Genomic DNA, 23429 nt, shown 5'->3' with positions numbered 1-23429 from the left:
AATAGGAATGAGTTTAAACATCGAATACTATCATTTGCAATTCAGTAAGTAGTGTATCTCTTAAATGATGAATTTTTTAAACACATTATTGGTAAAAATGGAAGTCAATTGGCTTTGAAAAAGTAGAAATCTTGTCAAAACATTTTGCTTATAGTCATGAATTTCTTGGGAAGTCGGTATCAACGTGACTGATTTTTTCTAATAAATGTTGATTTGGATTTCTTATAGAATTTTTAGGGTGAAGAAGGAAGGATGGAGATTGGAGAGAACATACATTGTGCCCAGATTCATTGCTTTTGTTAAAACCGTTAGAAATTATAACAGATAATGATAGGGAAAAATAAATAAAAAACAGTATTTTCGATTGAGAAATTTCTTTGGGAAATCTTATATAAAGAATGCAGCCTCGTGGAAAAGGATATTTGATGGAGGATCAATTTGTCATCTTAAAAATGAATGATCCGGCAAATAAGCAAGGGAACTTAGGTTTCGAAAAGATCTGTTTCCTAGATAGGAAAAATCTGTATGAACCTATAGTTGCTTAATGAAACGTAATTAAAATATATCGCTGTTTGTAAACAATGTTTTGAAGGACAATATATTTAGAATAGGATTTTTAATAAAAAAAATTCTACTTTACAATATAGCTAAACTGGCAAGTCTACAAGCCAAGGAAAATTACGATAATCAAAGCAAATTATTGAGTGATGTAAAAATCAAAGAAAAACCTTAAGGGACTAATTTCGAAGGAAAAAGTTACTTATGATGGAAAATACAGTTACTATGTGTTGATGTCATATAGAAGGTTTGGTCATAGTCAATTATGAATTGCCCAGTGACAGAAGTTTTGCTTGAAAATAACTGTTGTTTTAAGTTGATTGATATTTTTTAAGATCGAGAAGGAGCTTGACCTGGTATATCTTTGCCTATTTGGATAGCTTTGACTCATTCTACATGTTGGTTATCATGTCTTACCAGTTATATATTCGATATTCTTAACATGTTAAAACAAATGACGTCATTTTGAGCCACTCTATTCGAGAATGTTTGAAAAATGTACGGGTATATACCTCTCTGAAATCATAATTGAGCTAAGGACCTTTATCATATCATCGGTTCATGGTCTGCACATTACATATATGATAGATAGCACATTTCCAGGTAGTTCCCAAATCAACTAATTTATAATGAAAACTTTTTCTCGATCAATACCGCAAGTCTTCGAGTAAGCCTTAAAAGATGTTTTTGAAATAAGTCCCCACTCTCAAATAAGCCCCAATGCGCTATTGCCTCGAGGCGACTAATCTCGGTATATCTGCATTTTTAAGCATGCAAACAAACCACAAATAGAGCGAGAAAATTTACTCTGGTAATCTTTTAGGCTGCTGCTAAATGAGCCCACACCTGCAAAAAAGTCCCCCCGCCCCCGAATAAACCCCTATCCAAATTTTTTTGCGGATTAAGCCCCCGGGGGACTTAGAGGACTTAAGGTAGAATTGTATAATCTTAGGGATGCATGAACAAATTGGAGCTTATTTACGATAGTTGAATTGAACTTTGGAAACGCCACAGTAAGATATTAACGGTCTGAAAGGTTTTGAAATGATGACAGATTAATTTTTGAAGAGAAACAAGACAGCATTCTGTTTGATTGATCTTTGCATTGACAAAAAAGTTAGCAATATTCTACAGATTAAACTACGCGTGAAAAATTACATGAGGATATGCCTAATATTGGGAACAAGATTGATGAAAGAAACAATAATTTAGAGTTACTAAATTGAAGAGAAAACTGTTGTATGGATGCATTATAAACGATAGTTAATGCTAAATCTTCACCTATAAAAGTTCTGGGGCTTAAGCCGTATCTCAAAATGCTTTAAGGACTTTGTTATATTCAAGAATTGAGTTTCAAAATGAATGGTAGTTGTACGGGACTTGTTTTGGTGCTTTAAATTTTCTGTTTGAAAAGACTGAAGATAGTCAACAATAGGAATGCTTTGATAGTAAAGATTTTGCTTCAGATACTGAAAAGCAACGGTAGCGAAGCAGTGTACATGAAAGAGGGTACCCACTCTAGCAGATAGTCGATTCTCGATTGCCAAAATTGGCGAGCTTGAGTTTAAGGTTGCTTGGAAGAAAAATCTTCTCTAACTATAAACAGAAAGAAATCATGGAAACTCAACAACTGAACTAGGAGCAGCCATTCCTCCCTTCCTTTGAGCCATGGGTATCCCTGGTTCGCAAGAAATTTGAAAATTTGATTAGTAACACATAAAGCATCCAGATTTCTTTCTTTTTGAGACTTGACCGTTCAAGTTCCTTACTTCTGTCGTTACAGAGCAAATTAACATAAATTAAGAGTCAAATTATATGCTGGATAATTAACTCAACTGAACTTCAATTAAACAAGTTATGCTACTGGTATACCAACTTAGACAATATTCTCATCTGCGTTAATATATATTTTTAAAAAAATTCACTGAATCAACATTGGCTCCAAGGGAAATTCGAAATTCTACCAACTGCAAGCAATAGGGTTTTGTAATTTGCATCTTGAATGCTGACAACCTGACATCTCTTATTTCGAGATAAAAGGGTTCGTTGAAAAGCAGAAATAATCTAAAGACCTCTTCTTACCTAGCAGAAAACTTCAAATAAAAATGCTTGCAAACGATTGGTAGCACCATTTAGATTAGAGCTTATTGTTTTATGAGAATTTATATACAAATGTTAGCTACATACATCGTCAATATAGATGTTAACAATCTTGTTATTGTTTCTACGTATATGATAACTTAATCGAATAGTCAAGTAAAATCAAAGTTATCTTCGTGGGAAGATAATTTCATTAGCAGAAACAATCACATTGTGACCAAATTTCGAATGCGTCAGATTCTGGGACACATCAAGGTTTTTTAAGTGCAAAAGATGACAAAATTCACGTCAAATTTTAGCAGTTTATAGATGTAGTAGCAAGTGTGACGTCCATAGTAAACAGAATATGGTAGTTTATAAAGATAATTTTACTAATTCATGGTTTACAGAGGACGAAAAATTATTCACCAAGGAGAGTTTAAATAAGGGAAAATGCATAGATATCTCTGCAATGCTTAAACGGGATAATGACGTCACAGCTACAATACAAAACTACTCTATCAATCCAGCAACAAAAGTGCAGAATTCAAGTTTGTGTCCATACAAAAACGAGCTCTAAACAGAGTCACTGTAAAAACGTTATTCGAGCAGGAAAGCAGTGTTTTTCCATTCATTTACTTCTGACTATGACTTCTACTTTCTTACTGAAAGACGAATTCCACAAAACTGATTCCGTTGATCAAAGTAATTCCATCCTTTTTATCAAACTTTGTCCTGAGCAAGTGCACCGGGGTGAGAACAAACAGTCTAATCATTTACCAATCATTTACCAATCACAAACAAAACATAATGATACACGAACAACGCTTTAGATTTCTCTTCCGAAATCCCCATACTTTACACGTGACTGAAAATCTAAGACATGCTTGCGTCAGCTCTAGGATAAACTTTAGAAAAAGTTCCAGTGTGCTTTTATCATGGTGTATGCGAGACATGCAACGATGAAATGTTCGATTAGCAATAACTTTTGTGAGTTTTTGTGTAGGGTCCCAGTGAGCTGTCATAAACGAAGCATTAACCGAAGTCTATACACAAATCAAGACACCACAGGCCATATCTTTGCTGTTACTTTCAGTTCGTCCTCTGGTTTACCATCAACTTATCAATAAATAATTGTGGAATATCCTTCCTCTGCATGCGTTTTAAGCAACGCAAAATCATTGCTCCTACACGTCCAACTACCGTTTCATTAACGGAAACTTTTTGCTTGCTATGATTCTGATCTATTCAATTCTAATAACATTAGCAAGCTTCTGGAATTCGTCATACAAATGAAACTCCTTGTGGTGTATAAGGAGGGGGCGGTTCACAAGGGGTAATAGTCTCCGGGTCTGCATTCTTTGGGGGTGCGTAAGGGGGTAGTTCGATAGATGACATGTTAACTGCGGTCCTTTGTGCATGGCTGGTAGACGTCGTTGCTTGCTGCCTTTGGTTGTTTGGTATTGAGTCATTTGTATCTATGAAAGAAAATTTCTCTCTAAGACACATACTTGGCAAACAGCAAAGTTTAAGAGATAAAATATCAACCTCCTAAAGAGGATCTACTTTGACACTTAAATTTGTAATAATAGAAGAAATAATGATATGCAGATTAAAATTTAACGCTATTATTAAAGGCTTGGCGAAGATCAGAAAAACTAAAGATATCAAATCATCAAATCGATGAAATTCGATCTACAGAGATCATAATTATTAAAACAAAAAGTATCGATTTCTTTTCGATACAAAAAAGATTCAAAACTAAAAAACAAAAACAAAACAGCAGAAAATCTAATTACCATTAAACTGATTCTTAACCGTTGGAATAGTGCCAGACCAAAAAAATGTTCTTTGAATCTAGCATGTGCCATTCTTCTCTCTCTGCAGCATTACGTTCAATAAAGCGCAAACGCTACGTTAATTTCGCCAATACGCTAAAACAACGCCGCAGTCAAAAAATCGTAAATTTCCACTAAGTTGCTTTGGATAGCGAAAAAACCTCACTATGAGTTTATGTGCAGTAGAGGCCGTTTCAAAAATTGATTTATTTCTCTTTGCTGATCTTGATACGTTGTGATTAAAAGCTTTGAAGTTAAAGGAGCACACGATTCAACATTCGGGTGTTATATAGTTTGACAAATGCACGCTAACCGCAGAAGAATCTTCGCTTGAGCTTTGGATCGCAACAACTTTCATTATGAAACTAGCGAGCACGCGGAAAAACTAATAAGATTCTAGGGGTATTTGAATGCATTTGATTTGACATTTGAAGAACAGCACGCTTGTGAAAAGGACTTGCAAAATCTGCAAGGTCATTTGGATTATCAAGTGAATAAAACAAGTTAATCGTGAAGCAAACAGACAGTTTTGCGCAGATGATTTCCATAAATTCATGCGTTGCATTCGCGTCTATTTAGTTTTCCTCATCGGGAAAAGCGCCTTTTGGGAACTTTGCAAATTAAGCGGCGTAAAGGGTCCTTGCATGTCATGGAAGTCAGGCTACCGCAAAGGCCATTTGTTTCACTTACAATTGAATATGTTGCTTGAATCAAAGCTAGAAACATTCTACGTGAGATTTAAAAATGGTGGCTGCAACAGCCCCTCCTACTAAAGGATTGTTGAGCAAAAATAATTCGATGGAAATGCATCAAGGTAAGAAATCGAAGACTGAAGCGTCTCTAAAGAAAATAAAAGTTAAAAACACTTAAAGAATAATACGCGGCTCTAGTGTGCTGCATTTAAACAGCTGTCATCCCTCTAAAATTCGTGGGAAGACTATTTTCGGTAAAAAGGATGGCGACGAGTAAAAGCTACAGTGTAAAGGAGCAATCACAAAACATTATGGCGCATTTGAAGACAAAAAGGATGTTTGATGATGTATTCGCTGTTCTTAATGCAGTGGCCTAAAGTCGTACTTCAAATGCTAATTCATTATAGGAAGACGCTTAGAAAGAAAAGGCATGTAAAACAGGTGATGGTTTAGGGACGTCGGAATGACCTAAAATCGATATGATAGTCGACCGAAAGACTCGCAGTAAACATGTTAATTATTTATGAAACGTTGTAGACATCAACTGAACTGGTCACGTTGAATTTAAAAGAATTAGGGGCAAAGTAAACCAGGTCACAAATGCATACTTGCAGGCATGGGATGCAGAAAAAATAAGTTCCAACTTCCACGAGACATCGAAAATGTCTTTACCACGCAGTGAAGAGTCTCGGTCAACGGTCCTAGTCATTGTAAAATTTTCAACTGTGATGATTTTCGTAAAAGGAAGTTCATATTATCAAACGCCATTGACTTCGGACTAATTATTATGTTCTTGGCTTCCAACACATATATAAATTATGCATTGCATATATCAATTATGATAATTATGCACTCATATTATCGAGAATCCAGTCTTCTCGTCTTTGTTTACCATTTATCTACAGCTGTTCAAATAGATTTTCGACTATTGTTTGCTGAAATTAATGCGATCCAGTCATCTGAAGTAACAGAATTTTGCTCCCACCCAAGCCCTATAAACTTGGCAGTCAGTTACAAAATGAATGCAGAAACGCAAGCATAAATAATTTGAAAATATCCCTAACGTACCTTGTTCATTTTGTACACATTCAGTTTCCACATTGCCAGAATATCTTTTGTATTTTCTCGTTCTCCGCCACACAACAATTATTAATATGACAATTATTAAAAAAGCAATCGATAAAGATAGTATGACCGCCAACTGTTTTGTGTCGGAAATCGGCAAAGCTAGAAAAACAAAGAACATTTTTGAAATTAAAAAAGAGACACTATTCGTTTACTCTTTTGATTGAATATCAATTAAAACAGAGAAATTGCATTAGAAGAAATAACATCGAAAATATTTCCAGCGATAACAAGTTTTCAAATAGAAACATATAGTTCAAACCATTTCAAAATCAGGTCATTTTAAGGTTTATCTTCTCAAGATTCATTCATTTCGCTAACGATTTCGCAATAATTTGTTACATTACAATTCTTTCCGATCCTGTTAAGAACTCAAATCCAAACAATTTGAGGGGAAAGTAAACACCGTTTTGAGACTTCTTGCTGACATCATCACTTTTTGAATAGGTGGGAATAGGACAGAACAAAATTGGCATAAAAATGAATGTAAAGCGAAAGTTAAAACAGGTGTATACTTACAATCAGGACAGGTGTATTCGCAGCATTTTCCTGGCACAGTTCTGTAATTTTCGCATTTTGGTTTAATACACCTCACATTAATGCATCGACTGGTCTTGCCTCCTGCGCAGGTGCAATGGGAACAGCTGTCAGCTGTCACAACAGTGAGCGATTGCCCGCTTTTGACAATATTGCCAGCATAGTCGCGACATGGTAACTGACTACCGCTAGCTATAAAGAAAGAAGTCGAGCCATTAGACTAAAACCAAATAATGTTATAAACAAGTGTGACAGTAGCCAAGTACGAGACAAAATACGTTTAGGGTACCAAAGCTTTTGCAATATTGAAAAAGCGCTGATAGGGCAAGCTGCTCTAATGTTAGGTAGCATGTGCTGCAGAAACGTGACTGACAGGGGATACGCGGTGAAAACATTTGTTTCCCCATTATTTCTAATCTACCAAAACAGTGTGCCTTGATTCCAGCTTCGAAAGAATTCAAGATCCATACTCAGCACTTTCGAGTATGCCTGCACGACAAAACCCTTTTCTGTTTTTTTCTAGACAGAAAGACAGAAAATAACCAGCCAAGAAAACTATTACGTATTAAGACCATCGGTTCCTTGGGAGTTTTCTCACTATCCAGGGGTGTAGCTAGCGGAGGGAGGGAGTAGGGGGTGTCTATTGATGACCCTCCACACCCCCTAGTCTGGAAGGTCAGGCGACGGCACTGTCACTATCTATTATAAGATCTCCCAACTTTACAACCATATGTTTACAAGATAAATGAGGCACCAACTACTTTTGGCGTCTCCTTGCAAAAATAAAATTTCAGTGAAATCTTCGTTGGCAAGTAGTATGACAATGGAAACTATTCATCCCTACCCTAGCTCTATCTAGTTTTCGCTTTATTCGTGTCGATATGACAATAATGTGAAACTGGCCTTTCAGAGCAAATACTTCTACGCAACCCTAACTGCTATTCTAGACTATTTAATGCCTTTCTATGGCCTTCTTCAAGGGTCTTCAAAAGTTTTTCCTCTATGAGAACCTTCAATCAGTAAATCGAATCGGACGATAATGTACGTGTTCTTCAGGCGTCGTTTCCGTATAGCCACACGGGCTTGTGCCAGCTCACCTTTATTTTCATACATTCCTTGGCTGCACAAGACTCACACGTATAAATAGAATAGTGTTTATGGCATATATTTTGCCTATTCCTCATTTTAATGTATTTATTTTGATACTGAAACTAAACCTCTTCCTTGGCATTGATTGTAATATTTCCACTGATGATATTTTAGATTGAAAGCATTTCAACACATAAGCAGCTTTTGTTTCTCATACGACAGCAGTCGTTTACAAATGCAGCTCAAAATAAACAATAAGAGTTTACTAGACAAGCTGAAACTTGCTAGGAAAAGAAACAAAACAAAACAAGGAATTTGCTGCGGAAATTTCTGATACAAAACACACGAACAGAGAGGATGAGAAGGAAAAATAGGAAAAGGAAGGATAATTTTTTGTTATCATCTATTATTATAAAAAGTCGCACAGATTCTTATTCATTGCTTAGTCTCGTTAACCTTGTTTGGTTCCAGGCTCTATAAATACTTTTCCATTTCATAACGAACAAAAGCCAAATGCGCTTAATAAGGAGATTGTACGTTAAAAGGATAGTGCTCTTTTCAACAAAGCAGGGTATTTTCAAAAATTAGTTTTCCCTTCCTTCCGAAGAAAAACTGTTTACAAAGATAAGGATGCTATCCAACTTTAGAGGCCTATGTATAAACAAATATCCTAGAAGTTTTTTCCAAATACATTGTATGCCTTTACGATAGTTTTCTACCCTGAACTGATACAATGATTGAAAAGATACTGGTTACAATTCCAAGAAGCCTTGAATATTGTATGTGTATCATTTTGTGGTGACGTCATTTCATATGTGCAACTGTAATCCAGTCAGACAATTTTCGTCGCTGACCGATTGACGAACTATATAAACAGGGTCATGCTTACGTTTTCCATTTGTCTTGACAGAGGAAGAGCAAGCAGATTTCTTTAAAAAAACTAATTTGCACTCAACTAAAAGTGCTTACAGCAACACCATGGTTGTCTAAGTTAATCAAAATAACATCTTTGACCCATGTGTAAGGTTTGTGGCAATCCTGAACACATTTAATTGCCGACTTTCGTGGTTCGTCCACACGTTAACCTGCTTTCCGTGATTTCGCCAAATCATGTAGAGCAGCCTCCGGTCTAGGCAAAGTTGGTTTTGTAAAATATCAATCAGGAAAGAACATTAGAGCCATGGACACACCAATATGATCAAAAGTTAATCTTTTACAGAAAAGTTCACCCTCGCGCAGATAAGAACCATTTTCCCACGCCGATTCTGACCGCACGATTCTCTCAAATCAATTTGCTTTTTCAAGGCTTAAAATTGATTTTACTTCACGACAAATACCCCGTATTAAACAACGTCTGATTTCCGGGGGGAAGATCGTATTTTCTAAAGATGAAAACAAGTCGCAAATTTTTTCGACTGTCAAAAGCTGCTGAGTCAGTGATTTAGAAGATTCATGCTTGGAATGCATATAAACGAAGAAACATGGCAGCCTTATCATTTCCTTCGTATTCTTAAAACAGAAATCGGAGAGGAAGGCGCTGTGTAAGAGATGATGGATCTCGAGAAGTGGTTAATAACAAGATATGTGGATCCGATATAATGTTGTAGATCTATTGCTCTGTATCCTCGCTTCGGAAGTGGTTATCTTGTTTTTTTTCTTCTAGTTCTAAATCTTTGGGTTTTGGAGGGGAAAACTTCCCCCTAATCTTGATTCAGGAATAAGGATACAGCTAGACTAACATGATCAGGGTTGTATTATTTTTACATTTTTGAACCAGGAGGAATTATGTACAATCCAAAACAGACATCTCCAGTAAGGTCACGAATTCCGATCATTGCATATGGGACAGAAATCGTTTGAACCAAAACTAACTATTTCCTCTCTCGGAATTTGCAATGCAGCCAGGGGTGTCAGAAGCAATTCAAAGTTAGGGTGGCACAGAAAGGGTGGAGACTATGACTCAGGCAAATTGATACTTTTTCAAAGTGGTTACTTCTTAGAAAAGAATTATAAATGATAAAAATTAAAAATTAGAATGAAGTGAATATTTTTGCCACGTCCTTTTCGTACAAAGAGTCGCTGATTACCATTTTTTAGGATAAGCGCCCCTTTGTATTAAGCAAAAATTCTTGGACTATTTTACACAAACATTTATCGATCAATTGCTAAAGGATAGCAAAGTAAGGTCTGAGAAATTATCTTATATTATGCAAAAAGTGACGAGGAAAGATAAAAATCTTCTGATGAAGGAAGGATAAGATTCGACGTGAAAGAAACCAAACGACAGATAAGTTTTTTATTGATTTGAAACTTGAAACATTTATATTCAAAAGCAAAACTGCGTTGTTTGATGAGTGAAGACTGTGAAAATTCAGCTGTGGGGTTCAAAATAACGTTTCCCCTTCACTTGAGCGAGTGTTCTCTTTAACAGCGCCCCCAAAAATAGGCCCAGTCAGGAAAAATGGTAGGCGAAAAACAACAATGGATACACTAAGAATTCGGAGAAACTGCTGCAGGCATAAAACTGCTATAACGAAAGAAAGAATCTTTTTTTCCTATTTTTAATTTAAACATTCTCAGTATAGATATATATAGAATTGGAATTTACGGTTTGGCGTGTATAACAAAACGGTTCTAGACCGCCATATAGAACTGAAATCTTTATTACGGTCTGTCTTTTGGATGAACAGTGAAGAATATATTTGTTTTCTCGATTGTCCTTTTCTGTAATGGTTAATCTAAAATATGATTCTCATTGTTAGTTAAAGCAGACAAATTTCCAAGAATGAAACCTTTCTGTGACAATTTCCGGAATTCTCCTAACTTTTGAATTTGGGTTAACCTCGAGAAAACCTCTCCCAGAAAAATCGGTATCTGAGCAATCTGCCATGGCTGCAGGTTAGGGCACGAAACGAGCAAGGGGTTTCGATCTAAGCTGGGAATCAGAAACCTGAGCATTTGCAAAAACCAAAATTGTGTGGCCTTTTCTCGAAATCTAACTGTAAGAGCATTTAAACACACAGAAAACAAAAGTCCTGGGTAAAATTGCGGTTTTATTTCATCAGATTCAGGAAAGAGTTCATTTGAGATACGGGGAAAAACTACACTGAGTTCTATGATCACTGCCCCTCTCTGGTTTACTCTGGTTTAGTTCGTTTCTCTTAAAAACAGTTCTTTTGAAACCTCCATGCTTTCTAAAAAGAGCCCCATATTTGCTCCGTGTACCGCTTTGTCAATCCCACTTGTCAACAAAAGCTATCCATTTCCCTAGAATGCATGGTCGCGTTCTTCAGTTATGGACAGACCAGCTCGGGTCATCCTTGATAAAAAAGATTACCATGCGTAGCGTACGAGATAAGCGGGGATAAATATGAAACGATTCGATTCTTAATCGACTTCCCAGCTCAACGGGAGTCAACGGGTATTTACAAAAGTAGGAGAAGCTTGGAGAAAAGCAAATGTGACGTTTCCATAATCCACAGTTTTTCAAAGCATCCTTCTGTTGTTAGCTGAGTATATTTAAGTGTTTTTATGGTTCACTTTTAACAGTAAGAAGACCTAGAATCAACGCTGAATTGGAAATGAGTTTTGAAAAACAACGGCGAAGTGTTAGCATTGCCATAACAAGCACACCTATCTAGTTTTCTTCCATGTCTATACCTCCGTGTTTTGACAACAATAATTTCCAGCCTTGTAAATCTATTTTAAATCTTTCAATATCAATTGTTCTTACTTTGTTATATTTTTTATTCAGAATTTTGACAGTGGAAGTGTTTTTATCAAAATAAGTTCAACTCGCGCCATTGTTTTTCAAAACTAAAAAAAATTCTTCTCTTTAGTAAATGTTTCAAATTTGAAGGATTAAATTTCGAATAGTGACTTTATGAATAACAAAACATCGATAGGTGGCCATTTTCCCATACAGTTCACGATATACCGAAACAAACGTGAATAAAACCATTGCAGGTAGATTAAATGCCACATATTCGAATTTTAAACTGCAACATTACTTGTTCCTGATCTGAACATTTCAGTTACATAAGCAAACTCACAAAAATCGTCTATTTTTATAATAATTTTGTGCAAATTATTAAAATACTACGAGAAATATCAGCAAAATGTTTAACTAACTGGAGCCATTTATTGATTTTCAAATATGGTCGAGTTTCCTTTATTAAATCCACTTGCACAAATTACCCAAACGCACAAAGAGAAATATCTTTGGCCTTGAAAAAATCTTTTAACAAGCAGAAATTACAATATTGGCAGTCAATGCAAGATCAACCAACCTAGTTAGCATATCAAAGATTACAATCATACCTTTGAAGTTTCTGTTCAGATAAAAGGCCATCACACGAGATGATAACAAAATGATCCACAAGATGTGCAAAAACTGTTTAACGAAACGACAAATTTTTCCAAAAATGATCGATTATCGATGTAAGTTTTTGAGTATCGTCACCGACTCATTTTCCCGTCTCAGTTATGCTTTTCAGATATTCCGCAGGTGTAGCTTGTTCAATGAAATTCTAATTGATCAATACTTTGTTGAATTTTTACGCGAGTAAGAGTCCATTAGCATTGTCTGCATGCCACCGTAAACTTTTATGATGCTGTTTCAAGTGTCTTTTTTATTCGTCATAAATCTTATGCGGTATTAAACAACACCAATGAGACCCCCGTCAAAGATGAACTTCACAGTAGTCAGAGCCCACTTCCCTCTGAATAAGAACTTTAATGCGGCCCCCGGAAAACACTGCAAATTACCCGAAAAAAGGAGACCGGTCAAATATGACGGAGGTTTATCTTCAAGCTGCAGGTGTTTCAATATAAAAAATGATGAGAAAAATTCTTCTGACCAAAATAATCTTTCACATAGATCAGGGGGCTTTCACAAAGCATGACGTATAGCCGACTAAAACGTTGTTGTTGCACGTCGACTCAGGTACTGTTGTTACTGGGAAACTGGCGGTCTAAAATTAACACGTGAATGCAATTGTTACCAAGACGCTTGCGAAAATAGCGCGGCACCATGACGTAAGTTATTCATGCTCTCGCTCTTCGTATATTCAAAACAGTATCCAAAGGCTTAGTCATATCCCAAAATAGCTAACTATACAGCGATGATAGAGGCACGAAAACGTGGAGGATCTAATGGAACGAAGGCAGCTGGTTACATCAAATTTGACGGCGAAAAAATACAGGAATCCCCTATACTTTAAATCGAAGGACACTTTATTTAGATTTGCTAATTGTTGGGGGCGCCTCATGGGGGCCGGAAAAGGTCCCTTTGCACAGAGATATTCAGTCTAGAAGGATATTTCGAAAGTTTTTGAAGTTTCGCCGACGTCACACTAATAGTATCAATCGTCTTTGGCAAAACCCTCAAAACCCTAAGCCTTGGCTTGGCTCCTGCAGTACTTTTCCTCATTTATCAAAATTGAATTTTTAATTTATTTATCTGTTTTTTGAAGCCCAAACAAAGAAGCTTTAGGTATAAGGCGAAATCTTTTCAACACATAAAAGGGATCGATTGCTGTACATAAAATTGTGTGGTTTAAAAGACCGAATCTATTAAATATTACCTCTATCATTGGAATTACCGTAATGCCTTGAACAAGCGCCCCCCTCATTACAGTAGTTGCTTTACAAACTTTTTACGCTGCTTCTTAAACAAGTGAACACGCCTTTTGAAAGTTGAGAACGCGAGCCTTGATTTGAAAGCAGGCATTAATAAAAACTTAACTGTGTGCTTTCACCCTTGCTTAGTTCAAGTTACATTACTGTTTAGGGAGAAAATAACTGTTTTCCTGGTCTGTCATATGCAAAGGCGATGAAGGAGCGCTCGATGCCGCACAGGCAAATGTCTGATGATCGCGTTAAAACTTGAAACTCGGAGTTGCAGCCATTAACCGTCCTGTTCTATTGACCAAAGTCTGCACCAGGATATAAACATTTAAAGGCGAACCTCACTGAAATTGTTTAAGGGCGACCTAAAAAATTTCTCATAAGCCTTGCGCAATCGAACTACTTCAAGTGGCAAGCCTTGAAACAAAAACTAAGAAACATTGAGGAATGCGTTTAAAAAAAGGAACGCTTGTTTCTGTTAAAAGCAATGCCACCCGAAAATATGTCAATTCTAACAAACTTTCTGCAAGTATTGAATAGGTTTTAATGTTTCATATCGTAGTGCTGACGCCAGCTACTAATCTTTTATCTCTATTTGTAAAAAGTCAGTAAATATATTTTTTGATTGCATTCCACTGTGCATTGCGAAATTAAAGTTATCGCCATCAACTTAAAATATATGATCGCGCAGAACTTTAGGTGGATTTAAGGATAAGAAACTTGGCAAGGGTTGAAAAATCGAATATTGAATTGGTGCTAGCTACTTTCGTAATCTGAAAAATAATAGTTTAGGAATGACCAAAGGAGCTGTGACATTCATATAAAAAGAACTATAAATCTTTAAGACCAGCATCAACAAAAAAGAATACTGTGCTACTGCTCGAGAGTTTACGAATAAACATTGCTTCTTCAACTCGATGACTCTAACAAGTAGTCATAGAAGCAACAGCAAGTTCATGAGCATTAGGGCTGGTTTTCGAGTTTTGCATTTCGCTGAATGCCAGAGGATTTCATGTCTCGTGATTTTAAGATCTAAAAAGTAGGCCGAATTTCATTCTTCCTAATCGTGAATAATTCTGCAAAATAATTCTGATTTTGAAGGATAAGATGGGAAGAATTCGGGTTGGTGCGAGATATGGGATACGGGAGGAAGCCGTGTTTTGACAAAATTGGCTGATTTTTACCTTTTCATTCAGCTAAAAGGCACCCTCCTAAGACTGCACGTGCCCCTTATCAAGAGAAAAGCATTTGCGTATTTTGGTATTTATCCCAAATGGAACTAAAACATAAAAAAATAAGATTAAATTTAGGTTGTTCTTTCAATATTCTCATTAACCATAGTTCTACATTAGAAGGTAAATGAGTGGGACCATTTTTAAAACCGCAAGGGACTTCAAGTTCATATTATCTAGAAGCATAGTAAGAGCTTTCATCGCTTCCAGCCATAAGGCAAGACCCTCAAAAAAGATTGCATGTGCTCTTTTCTCCAATTCATCGCGACCTTTTCTTTCAGAAATCTTTCATGATCGAACGCCAAGGAAAATGACATAATATGACCAAATCAAAGAAAACAGTACAAGAAAACGAGATTTTCAAGACGACCGACACACAATCGTTGCACGAAATTGATGCTCTGTAACTGAATCCAGCCAACATTAGGGCATGAGACGAGTGACATATCAACAGGGATGGGGATCGAGTGAGAAGAACACCAAGATGGCACAAAACAAAAAATGATAAACATTCCTCTCTGGCTGATACAAACTAATCAGTTGAAACCGCAGACATTTTCTGAAAAGCATGATACCAACAATGCATGAAATGGCTAAACTACTGCAAAGAAGTATTAAAATGTGGCAGGAAATTTCTTTTCCATGATTAAAAGTAATACAATCGTGAGATCTCGATGATGAAATTGGATTAAAGATTATTCAGAGGAAACAATAATATGAATTACATAGCTTCATTAGTTTTCATCAGAAACTACATTGAAATTCTGTCAAGAAACTGCACGGAAATTAAGAATTGTTTTCTTTATCAAATATACCTTTTAGTTTGGTGGTAGTGTCAACAGAAAATGCAAGAAAGGATCTATTAGCAAATGGCCAATTGAAGATAATGCGAAGAAAGTAACAAATGAAATGTCAATAGGTAGCTCAAAGATTCGTCTGCATTCTGCAAACAACCAACTGAAAACATATCAAAATAACCATTCATGTAAAAACTCATATAAGAATTACATAGATTTGGAAGGTTCGAGTATTTCACAGCAAGTTACAGACAGTTGATTATGAAGACCTTCAGTCTGGCAAACTTTTCGATTGATATGTATATATTTAGAAAAACCCGCACGCAACAGGAATAGAAGAAATACAGCCGTTTAGGCATGGTAACAGTGCAAAATGGATTGGCAAATTGGCTCTGTACAACCAAAGCGACAATTCTAGAGGCACAAAAGCAAATATATCCAATGTGCCTACGTGCAAAAATAGTTTTTCTGGCTGTGAATGTAGGACAAAATCACTATAGAGACCAATGATTGTGATACAACGATTGATTGTGAAACAAAAAATGTAACTATGTGAAACAACGGTTAGACTCCAGAGACGATGTAAAGAATTATAGCTCATCTATAGAATGAAAGAGAGAGCCAGCTGTTGTCGGCAGTGAAGAAAACTCAAGGCTGTGTGATCATGGGACAGTCTTGGGACATCATCAAACGTAAGATCGAAAATTTATCTGAAAAGAGTCGCGCTAACGAAAGAAACTTTCACCGCAAAATGAAAGGAACTTGGTGTTGCAAAAGGTCCTGGGAATTTGGCTGTAAAAAAGAATGGCCTAACTTAAAAAACATAAACACAGTTATATTCAATGAACATCAAAAGGAAGGTTTCCGAAGTGTGCTAACAGGTAGAAATTGAAAGCCTTATTGTGTTCTATGGCAAAGCGAAAATTCCCATAACATGTAGAAATGTTTACACTATTTAGAAACACAAGTTCAAAACGGATGGCAAAAATGAATGAAATGTTAACGATTTTGCATCATAGCAAGAAGAAGAAATTACTTGTTGGTGAAAAAGAAACAACACGGAAACAATGAATAGTTCCTTTGGAACCCGACAACAAGCATGTGAAGTGAAGCTAAAGCCTCGACTCGGTAACTAAGGCCAAATTCGGTAACGAGGGAAAACAAACTTTTCATTCGCATATCAGGTTGAAAGAAAGAAGGACACCCAGGCCAACAGACTGTGCACAAAGGAACATAGCACTGCGGCACTACAACAGGAAAATGATGCCCAAAGTTGAAGGAAGGGGTTTCACAATGTTCTATTCAGAGTCTCCAATGACGAGCCACGACACCGTAGTGTAAAGGCTTTGCAGGACTTGTCGAGGCAGTAGAACACGGACCTTCTTTCAGTTAGAAAAGAGCCCAGAATCCTTTCGCCGAACAACACCCTTAAACTCTGAAAACTTTGTTCGGGAAGAAGGGCTGGGTTTGAGTGTGGTTGCTTAGTTTCAATCATAAACTCCCGTATTTGACTGTTAAAAGATCCCTTTGATGACAAATGATTGTCTGCTATACAATCATTCTGATATTTCAGTCAAACATATTCTAGAAATTGTATAAAGCGCGTGGTGAGGGCCTATTTTGAACAAAAAATCTTGTTTCACTTTTGTGTCAGTTCTAAATAGAACGATCTGGGGGGAGGCGGGGGCATTGCTTAAAGAGATTCAGGGATAGAGCTGCCCATGTTTAAATCCGAAATATCCTTCGAAAAATACGACCGCGCAATCGATTCTCTCGCTTGTAGCAACATTGGAACCTCTATGCGTGTTGGTTAGCAAAGATCTTCTATGAAAAGACCCTGTAATTATTTTCGGAAAACATCTGAGGGCGCATTATAAAATAATGTTTCATCTAGTAATAAAAAGAATTAGAAAAATTTTCATTTGAATAATATCAGTTATCCTAGTGGGAGGGCATTGACATTAAGAACCAAAACAGAAACACCGTAAAAATCCGTTTGGATATCAACAGTGAACTGGGTTGACAAAAATTAATCTTTTGTTAATGAGCACACCCCACTATCGACGTAAGAAACCCCTAAGCAAGATATAGGTTACTAGCTTTATCGGCAAAAGAATGTCAACAAAGCTTGAGAACTGCTTGGGTTGTTGTCATCCAATGTGCAATGAGACGTATTAACAAAGAGTATGTATAGTAAACAGCGAAATACCTTGGGATCCAACCATTCTCAATCTCTATAAGCAGATTTATTCTCCACAAATAAGCCTAATATTCAGTAATATAAACCCCAACTACAGCGAAGAAATTCTGCGAATTCCACTGCAGCATTTACGTTTCCACCTTGAGAACAAAAACACGCGGTAGACATGTTTAAAGCTGATTAGGTATTCCACAGCAATTGCATTTTGTACGACCGTAAAATAGAAATATTTGGCAATCATATTACAGCGGACACTACAAGATTACTCATAGAGTGGTGAAGATGTTTGAAATGCAGAATTAAACCTGCTTAAACGGGGTTAAGACTGATTTACCCATTGTTAATTGCTGTAACAAATCGTAACGGGGCAGTTGATTAAACATCTGCTTAAATCTAGATAGGTGGCAAACAAGTACTCCGGCATTTTATCATGAGATGGCAAAGTTGCCTAACCTTTCGAAGCTGAGTCTAGCAGTTGCATTCATGGCAAAGAGTGATGTTCTCTCACCTGAAAGTCTTACTTTGAAGGGTGATGGCCCTATTTCTGCAACTGCTTGCAGTTTCGATGCAGCATTTTCAGGAGCAATTATTTTGATTAATATAATTGATACTTCCAGGGCGATTTATGCAACTTTACCTAATTGCAGTACTTCTTCCATGTGTAGCTAGATTTTAAAGGCTATTTTGCTGACATAGCAATAAAGACAATGTGGTTTTTAGCAATAATAGACGACCTTTAAGGTGTAACATCAAACTCAAAAATATTCTTTAATGACTGACTAGCTAAGGAGAACGAAAAACTTTACGAGAATCTTACTTCACATAGAAGTGGTTTCAAAGTTTAGCTAGCTTCGTTTGTTGAAAAAAGAGTAAGAAAAAACACATAGCCAATGTTATTACAATATTTTTCAAGAGTAATGATGAAAATCTTTCCTGAGCCAACCAATTCGCCAAGGTATCTTTACAGTTGAAAAAACGAAAGGAAACCTTTATCTACCTTGAAGTGAACCAGTAGAGAGGCAAACGGGTTATTTAAACAATCTTTTGGTGGTAAAAACTTGAAAATGGCTTTGAAAAAAGCAAACATTTAGTTAACTAAAGCTAGGAAATATATATATCCAGTTGTGGATCGAAATAGGCCAATCGGAAAACACGAGCACGTGACTGTTGAGGTTGACAAATCAGTGCCGCTTGCCTATTGAGAATGTTACCAATGGAGTCCTAAGGTGAAAACGAACTCCTTTTGTCTACACAGTAGAGTTATTTAAGCTAGAGACATTCGAAGCAGAGGAGAGATCAGATTTGCTAATAAATCTCTTTTCGGATTATGTCTCCAAGAGTCTAAACACAACACGATGTAGGGTTGTGGGATGAACCAATAGCAAGAGCATATTTAGACTTTGATAGGGCTAGGTAAAAATGTTATGGTCATATATACATTGTTACATCACAATGATTTGATGTGTGTAGAGCAAGACGCTTTTTAGCTTGATTAATGCAATATCCAGGCAACTGTTTCTCGCTACATCGTCAATCCGATCATCGATCATCGAACCGATCGAAACATCACAATATGAGCACTGACAAGTTCCTGTGTTCGCTTGATCTCGTAAATGTAAATTGTAGTAAATATAATGGAGATTTACCTGTAGGTTGACTTGCGGAAGTTGAATTTATTCTGAAGCTTTGATTCATGGGTACGAGACGTCACTCTGCCGTATCATGTCATCCTTCAAGACAAAATTGAAAATTGTAAGTTGAAACAGAGTGATATGACAGCTTGCTCACAAATTATCATGGAGAGCAGGAAACCAAACTAGGCACCTATAGAAACTGCAGGTAAAGATGATTTGGGGTCTGACTGATGTCACTGGTTTACTTGCGAAAAACATATTTGAAGGTCTCAATATTGTTCGAGGCAGTTTAATTCCGCGTTTTATGCACAGTACGTTCATTACTCAAGTCAAGCAATGAAAGAATTTGTGAGTTCATCCAAGAAAAATCATTAACGTTATGAATCTGGAAAATGTGTAATGGCCAAGGAATTTGAAAGACCATTTTATTTTAGATTCCTCAAAAAATTATCAAAAGAGTCTTCAATTTAAAAAAACTACAAAATATTCTCGAAACTTTTCTTTGCGAACACCATTCATGGTTTCAATATATCAGTGTTTGTGGTTATGGCATCAAACAATATACGAATGAAATTCCTAAGAGTTCAAAATAAATGTTCTATATAAGCATATTACAAAAAACCCACCAACGGATTCATTACTAAATAAAAAACGTCATTCAGGTTTTTCCAAAGACAAACAATTGGAAAGTTGAGTCTACCGGCTAAGCAACGGATGACTCAGAGCCACCTGAATGAAGTTTCGTTGCAGTGACGTAAAATACTTGACATACACTGGGTATATTTTGATAACATGACAGCAGAGATGAAAAAGCAAGCATTAGAGATATTTTGCAAATCTTTTATGTATAATTATGACAATTATACAAGTTTGTGAGAATAGAATTTTGGAACCGGTCTCACGAATTTTTTATTGCTTTTGTCAATATCAGAGATAAATAAGTTTGAAGGGAAAAGAAAATTTTGAAACCAACCCTTTTGTGAACATTTCCAAAGTTAGAGTCACAACATTAAAATATAAAAAATATTTTGATTGCGACAACAGGCATACTGCTTTGGCTACTATGGCTTCAGCCATGTGAATAAACCTCGAACAGATAAGTAGAATTGTTTTAACTTTGCGAAAGACCTGCAAGTTTGCTCAAACGCAATCCTAAACAAAGCTTTTTTTACTGAAAACAGTCGAGAAATTCAGGGCTTGCAGTATTAAACTATTCCTCGTGACGTCAATCGTCGATGGAGAAAATGAGAATATAGTCTATTTGCGGCCAGTTTGCGGGCCCCTTTCAAGCAATACCTTGGTAAAACAACATCTCAATGGGTCGCCCTCTCCACTATTTACTAAAAAAGAAGGTTTTTGCTCCAAAGCCATTGAATCAGTAAAACGCAGCACAGAATTCATTGGAAACAAATTGATTCTCAATGGAAAGATTGTCTCCAGCTCTAAACGCGATATCTACATATACTATTAATCATTCTAATGTGTTAACGCATAAGACCGACATGTCTTCCTTACTTGAAACTCTGTCGCAATATGGTAATATATACAAATTGTTAATATTTTCCTTTTACAAATTCCAAAGCCATTCAAAATTTGAAAAAGGAGTATACAAAATTCTGTAATCTCTAATTCTTTTTGCTAAGGCTTGAATACCAGCAAGGCTTTAAACGTGATTGAATTTCGCCAAGACGAAACTGTGAACGACAAAATTTAGATCGGAGCTTAAATTTAATCAATTAATTTTTAAACTGAATTCATAGCTTAAGTGTGTAGTGTAAATTGAGTTAGCAACTTGCAAACAGGTGCATCGAAGATCGCTTTACAGATAAATCTGAATGCAATAAAGATACTAAAACTAAAAAGGAAGGATTAATTTTACATATTAATTGGGCAGCCTAAATAAAAAATACGATTCTCCCCATGACAATTTTTATCAGAAAATCACAACCATGAGTTTTTCATCAAACACAATGTATGGCCGCGTAAGGCCAAACAGGTATTGCAATTTTATCGTTACAAATAGGTTCTATTTTCTCGGGGTTTGGAATTGAGAGATATTCAATGGTCATTTCAATCCATACTCTAGTGTCTCTAATATAAGGGGGGAGGTAATAGAAGGGGGGTGTTCTTTCCGACCAATTTTCAATAGAAGGGGGTGCTAATAGAAGAGGGGTGTTCATGTCGACCAGTTTTCAATAGAAGAGGGTGCTAATAGAAGAAGGTGTTCATGTCGGCAATCTTTCTTTGAAATCGAAGTATCTTTTGGAATATACTGTCAAAATTTGGTTACAGGTTCTTGCATAGTTTTAGAGAAAATTGCAATCATACAAATCAAAGTTACAGCTTTTAACTTCCAAATAAAAAATCATCGGTTTCCTTTGTAGGGTTGAACTTTCGCAAAAAACTATGGAAAGCAACGAATAATGAAAACCAAATGACTTAATTTGTAAAATTCAACAGAAGGGGGGTGCTGATAAGCGATGGGGGGATGGCAAATTCTTCTGAAATTAATACACGGGGGGGGGGCCTTCTATCAGAGACACTAGAGAAAAGCTCCATTTATTAAAATATATTAATCTCGAGGCAAATTTTAAAATTTTACATGAAAAACTTTGCAAAGGTTCCCGGCGCAGCAAGTAACAGTGATATATTTCAAACATATTTTCATAATACGAAAAGTTAGAAAAGATTTACATATATAAAAGCACTAAAAAAACTTTCAGGGCTAAATACTTTATTTCATTATTTCATTACTTTTATTGAAACTGTTATTTCATTACTTTTATAAAACATAACAAGCAGCTTTGCTTTTCTTGGTAGGTATAGACAAAGTCTTTCATGAAATCAGCTTTAGTTAAATACGTCATTCAAATAGATACAGCTTCTAGTAAGATACAAGACCAACTAAGAGGTAGGACTGACGAGGAAAGGTGTGGTAGTACGTTGGTGCCAAACAACTGAAGGCGATCTAATAGAGAGCTGATAGAGAGCTGATAGCTGGTTCTGAGTTTTGTAGAAGAGTAATCTCTGAGTTTTTGGGGAGACAAACAGGCGAAAATATTTAAATTGGAGATAACTCTCCTCCCTGGAGTCACAGAGCATGCGCCATAACGACTTTGTTTCTTGCTTGTCTTCTTGCTCGAAAATATTTTCTCTTGCTCGTCTCCCCAAAAGTTAAGATGCATAAGAGAAGTTATGCAACTCAGAGGTGGTGTCTCGTACTAGATCAATTACTGCTTTTGAGAACTGTGTTATAAAGTTTACAGGAGAAAGCAAAACATTTCTTTATATCAAATACTCTGTATGTGTGTGGCACAGTATCAAAGAGCAATAGAGTATGCTTTGTTTTCGAATACGAGTCATTGTGGAAATAATAAATGTCTGTGAATTATAGCAACAGACGCATGGTTACAATTCGAAGGAAGCATATAAGTTAAAAATATAGAAACAGAAAGGCTAGTCAGGATCCAGAGATAAAAGATCGGCAAACGTCTCTGTGACTGTGTTTATAAGCAACCATAGTCGAGTTGGAGCCTAGGTAACACAACGTAACGAAGACTTTTGCTTTGTGTAGCCAACACAACAGACAGGACGCAAGCAAGTCATGAAATTAAGCAAGCACGTGTCTAGATATCAGGTACTTCACAGTGTGCAGAGTATGGTCGTGCAGAGACTTCAGGTGCGGGTGCAGAAAAAAATCCCAAAAAGTGTCAGGTGCGCCAGAATTATCAAACTTTCCAGATATAAATTGATTAAAGCTAGTCAAAATTCTCCACAACCAATATCAAGGTTCTTTCAATTATCCATAATGAAATAGAATGCTAACATGGCACAAAACTTTTTACCAGCATGAGAAATTACATGTAGAAGTAATAACAAATGTTAAAATTGATGTCAATAAAATCAAGTCACTCTTTAGAAACAACGAGTGCTGACAATTATCGAATCGTTAAGAAATTGAATACCCAATATCCACCGATGTTTCTATTAAGAAAATGGGCGTATTTGACTGGCATGAAT

At 36.3% G+C, this 23429-nt stretch overlaps 1 protein-coding gene across 5 annotated transcripts in view; it reads right to left on the bottom strand.

Annotated features, from left to right (window-relative positions):
- Positions 1-1641: 1641 nt before the first annotated feature.
- Positions 1642-23429, bottom strand: part of LOC135683957 (uncharacterized) — a 31705-nt gene continuing 9917 nt past the window's right edge. For 4 of the 5 annotated variants that reach the window (XM_065199367.2, XM_065199370.2, XM_065199368.2 and 1 more), the window contains exons 2-5: positions 19422-19505; positions 6812-7021; positions 6236-6394; positions 1642-4115 (exon numbers count right to left, since the gene is read on the bottom strand). In XM_065199367.2, coding sequence (XP_065055439.1) covers positions 3922-4115; positions 6236-6394; positions 6812-7021; positions 19422-19470 — 612 coding nt within the window. In that variant the 5' untranslated portion in view covers positions 19471-19505 and the 3' untranslated portion in view covers positions 1642-3921. Of the gene's footprint in view, positions 4116-6235; positions 6395-6811; positions 7022-12238; positions 19392-19421; positions 19506-23429 lie in introns of those variants that run through there. The other variant, XM_065199371.2, reaches the window with a different exon arrangement.

The sequence above is a fragment of the Rhopilema esculentum genome, chromosome 7, assembly GCF_057945365.1.
Source record: "Rhopilema esculentum isolate cy_ngs chromosome 7, ASM5794536v1, whole genome shotgun sequence".
NCBI lineage: Eukaryota > Metazoa > Cnidaria > Scyphozoa > Rhizostomeae > Rhizostomatidae > Rhopilema > Rhopilema esculentum.
This window is presented reverse-complemented; position numbering and strand designations above follow the sequence as displayed.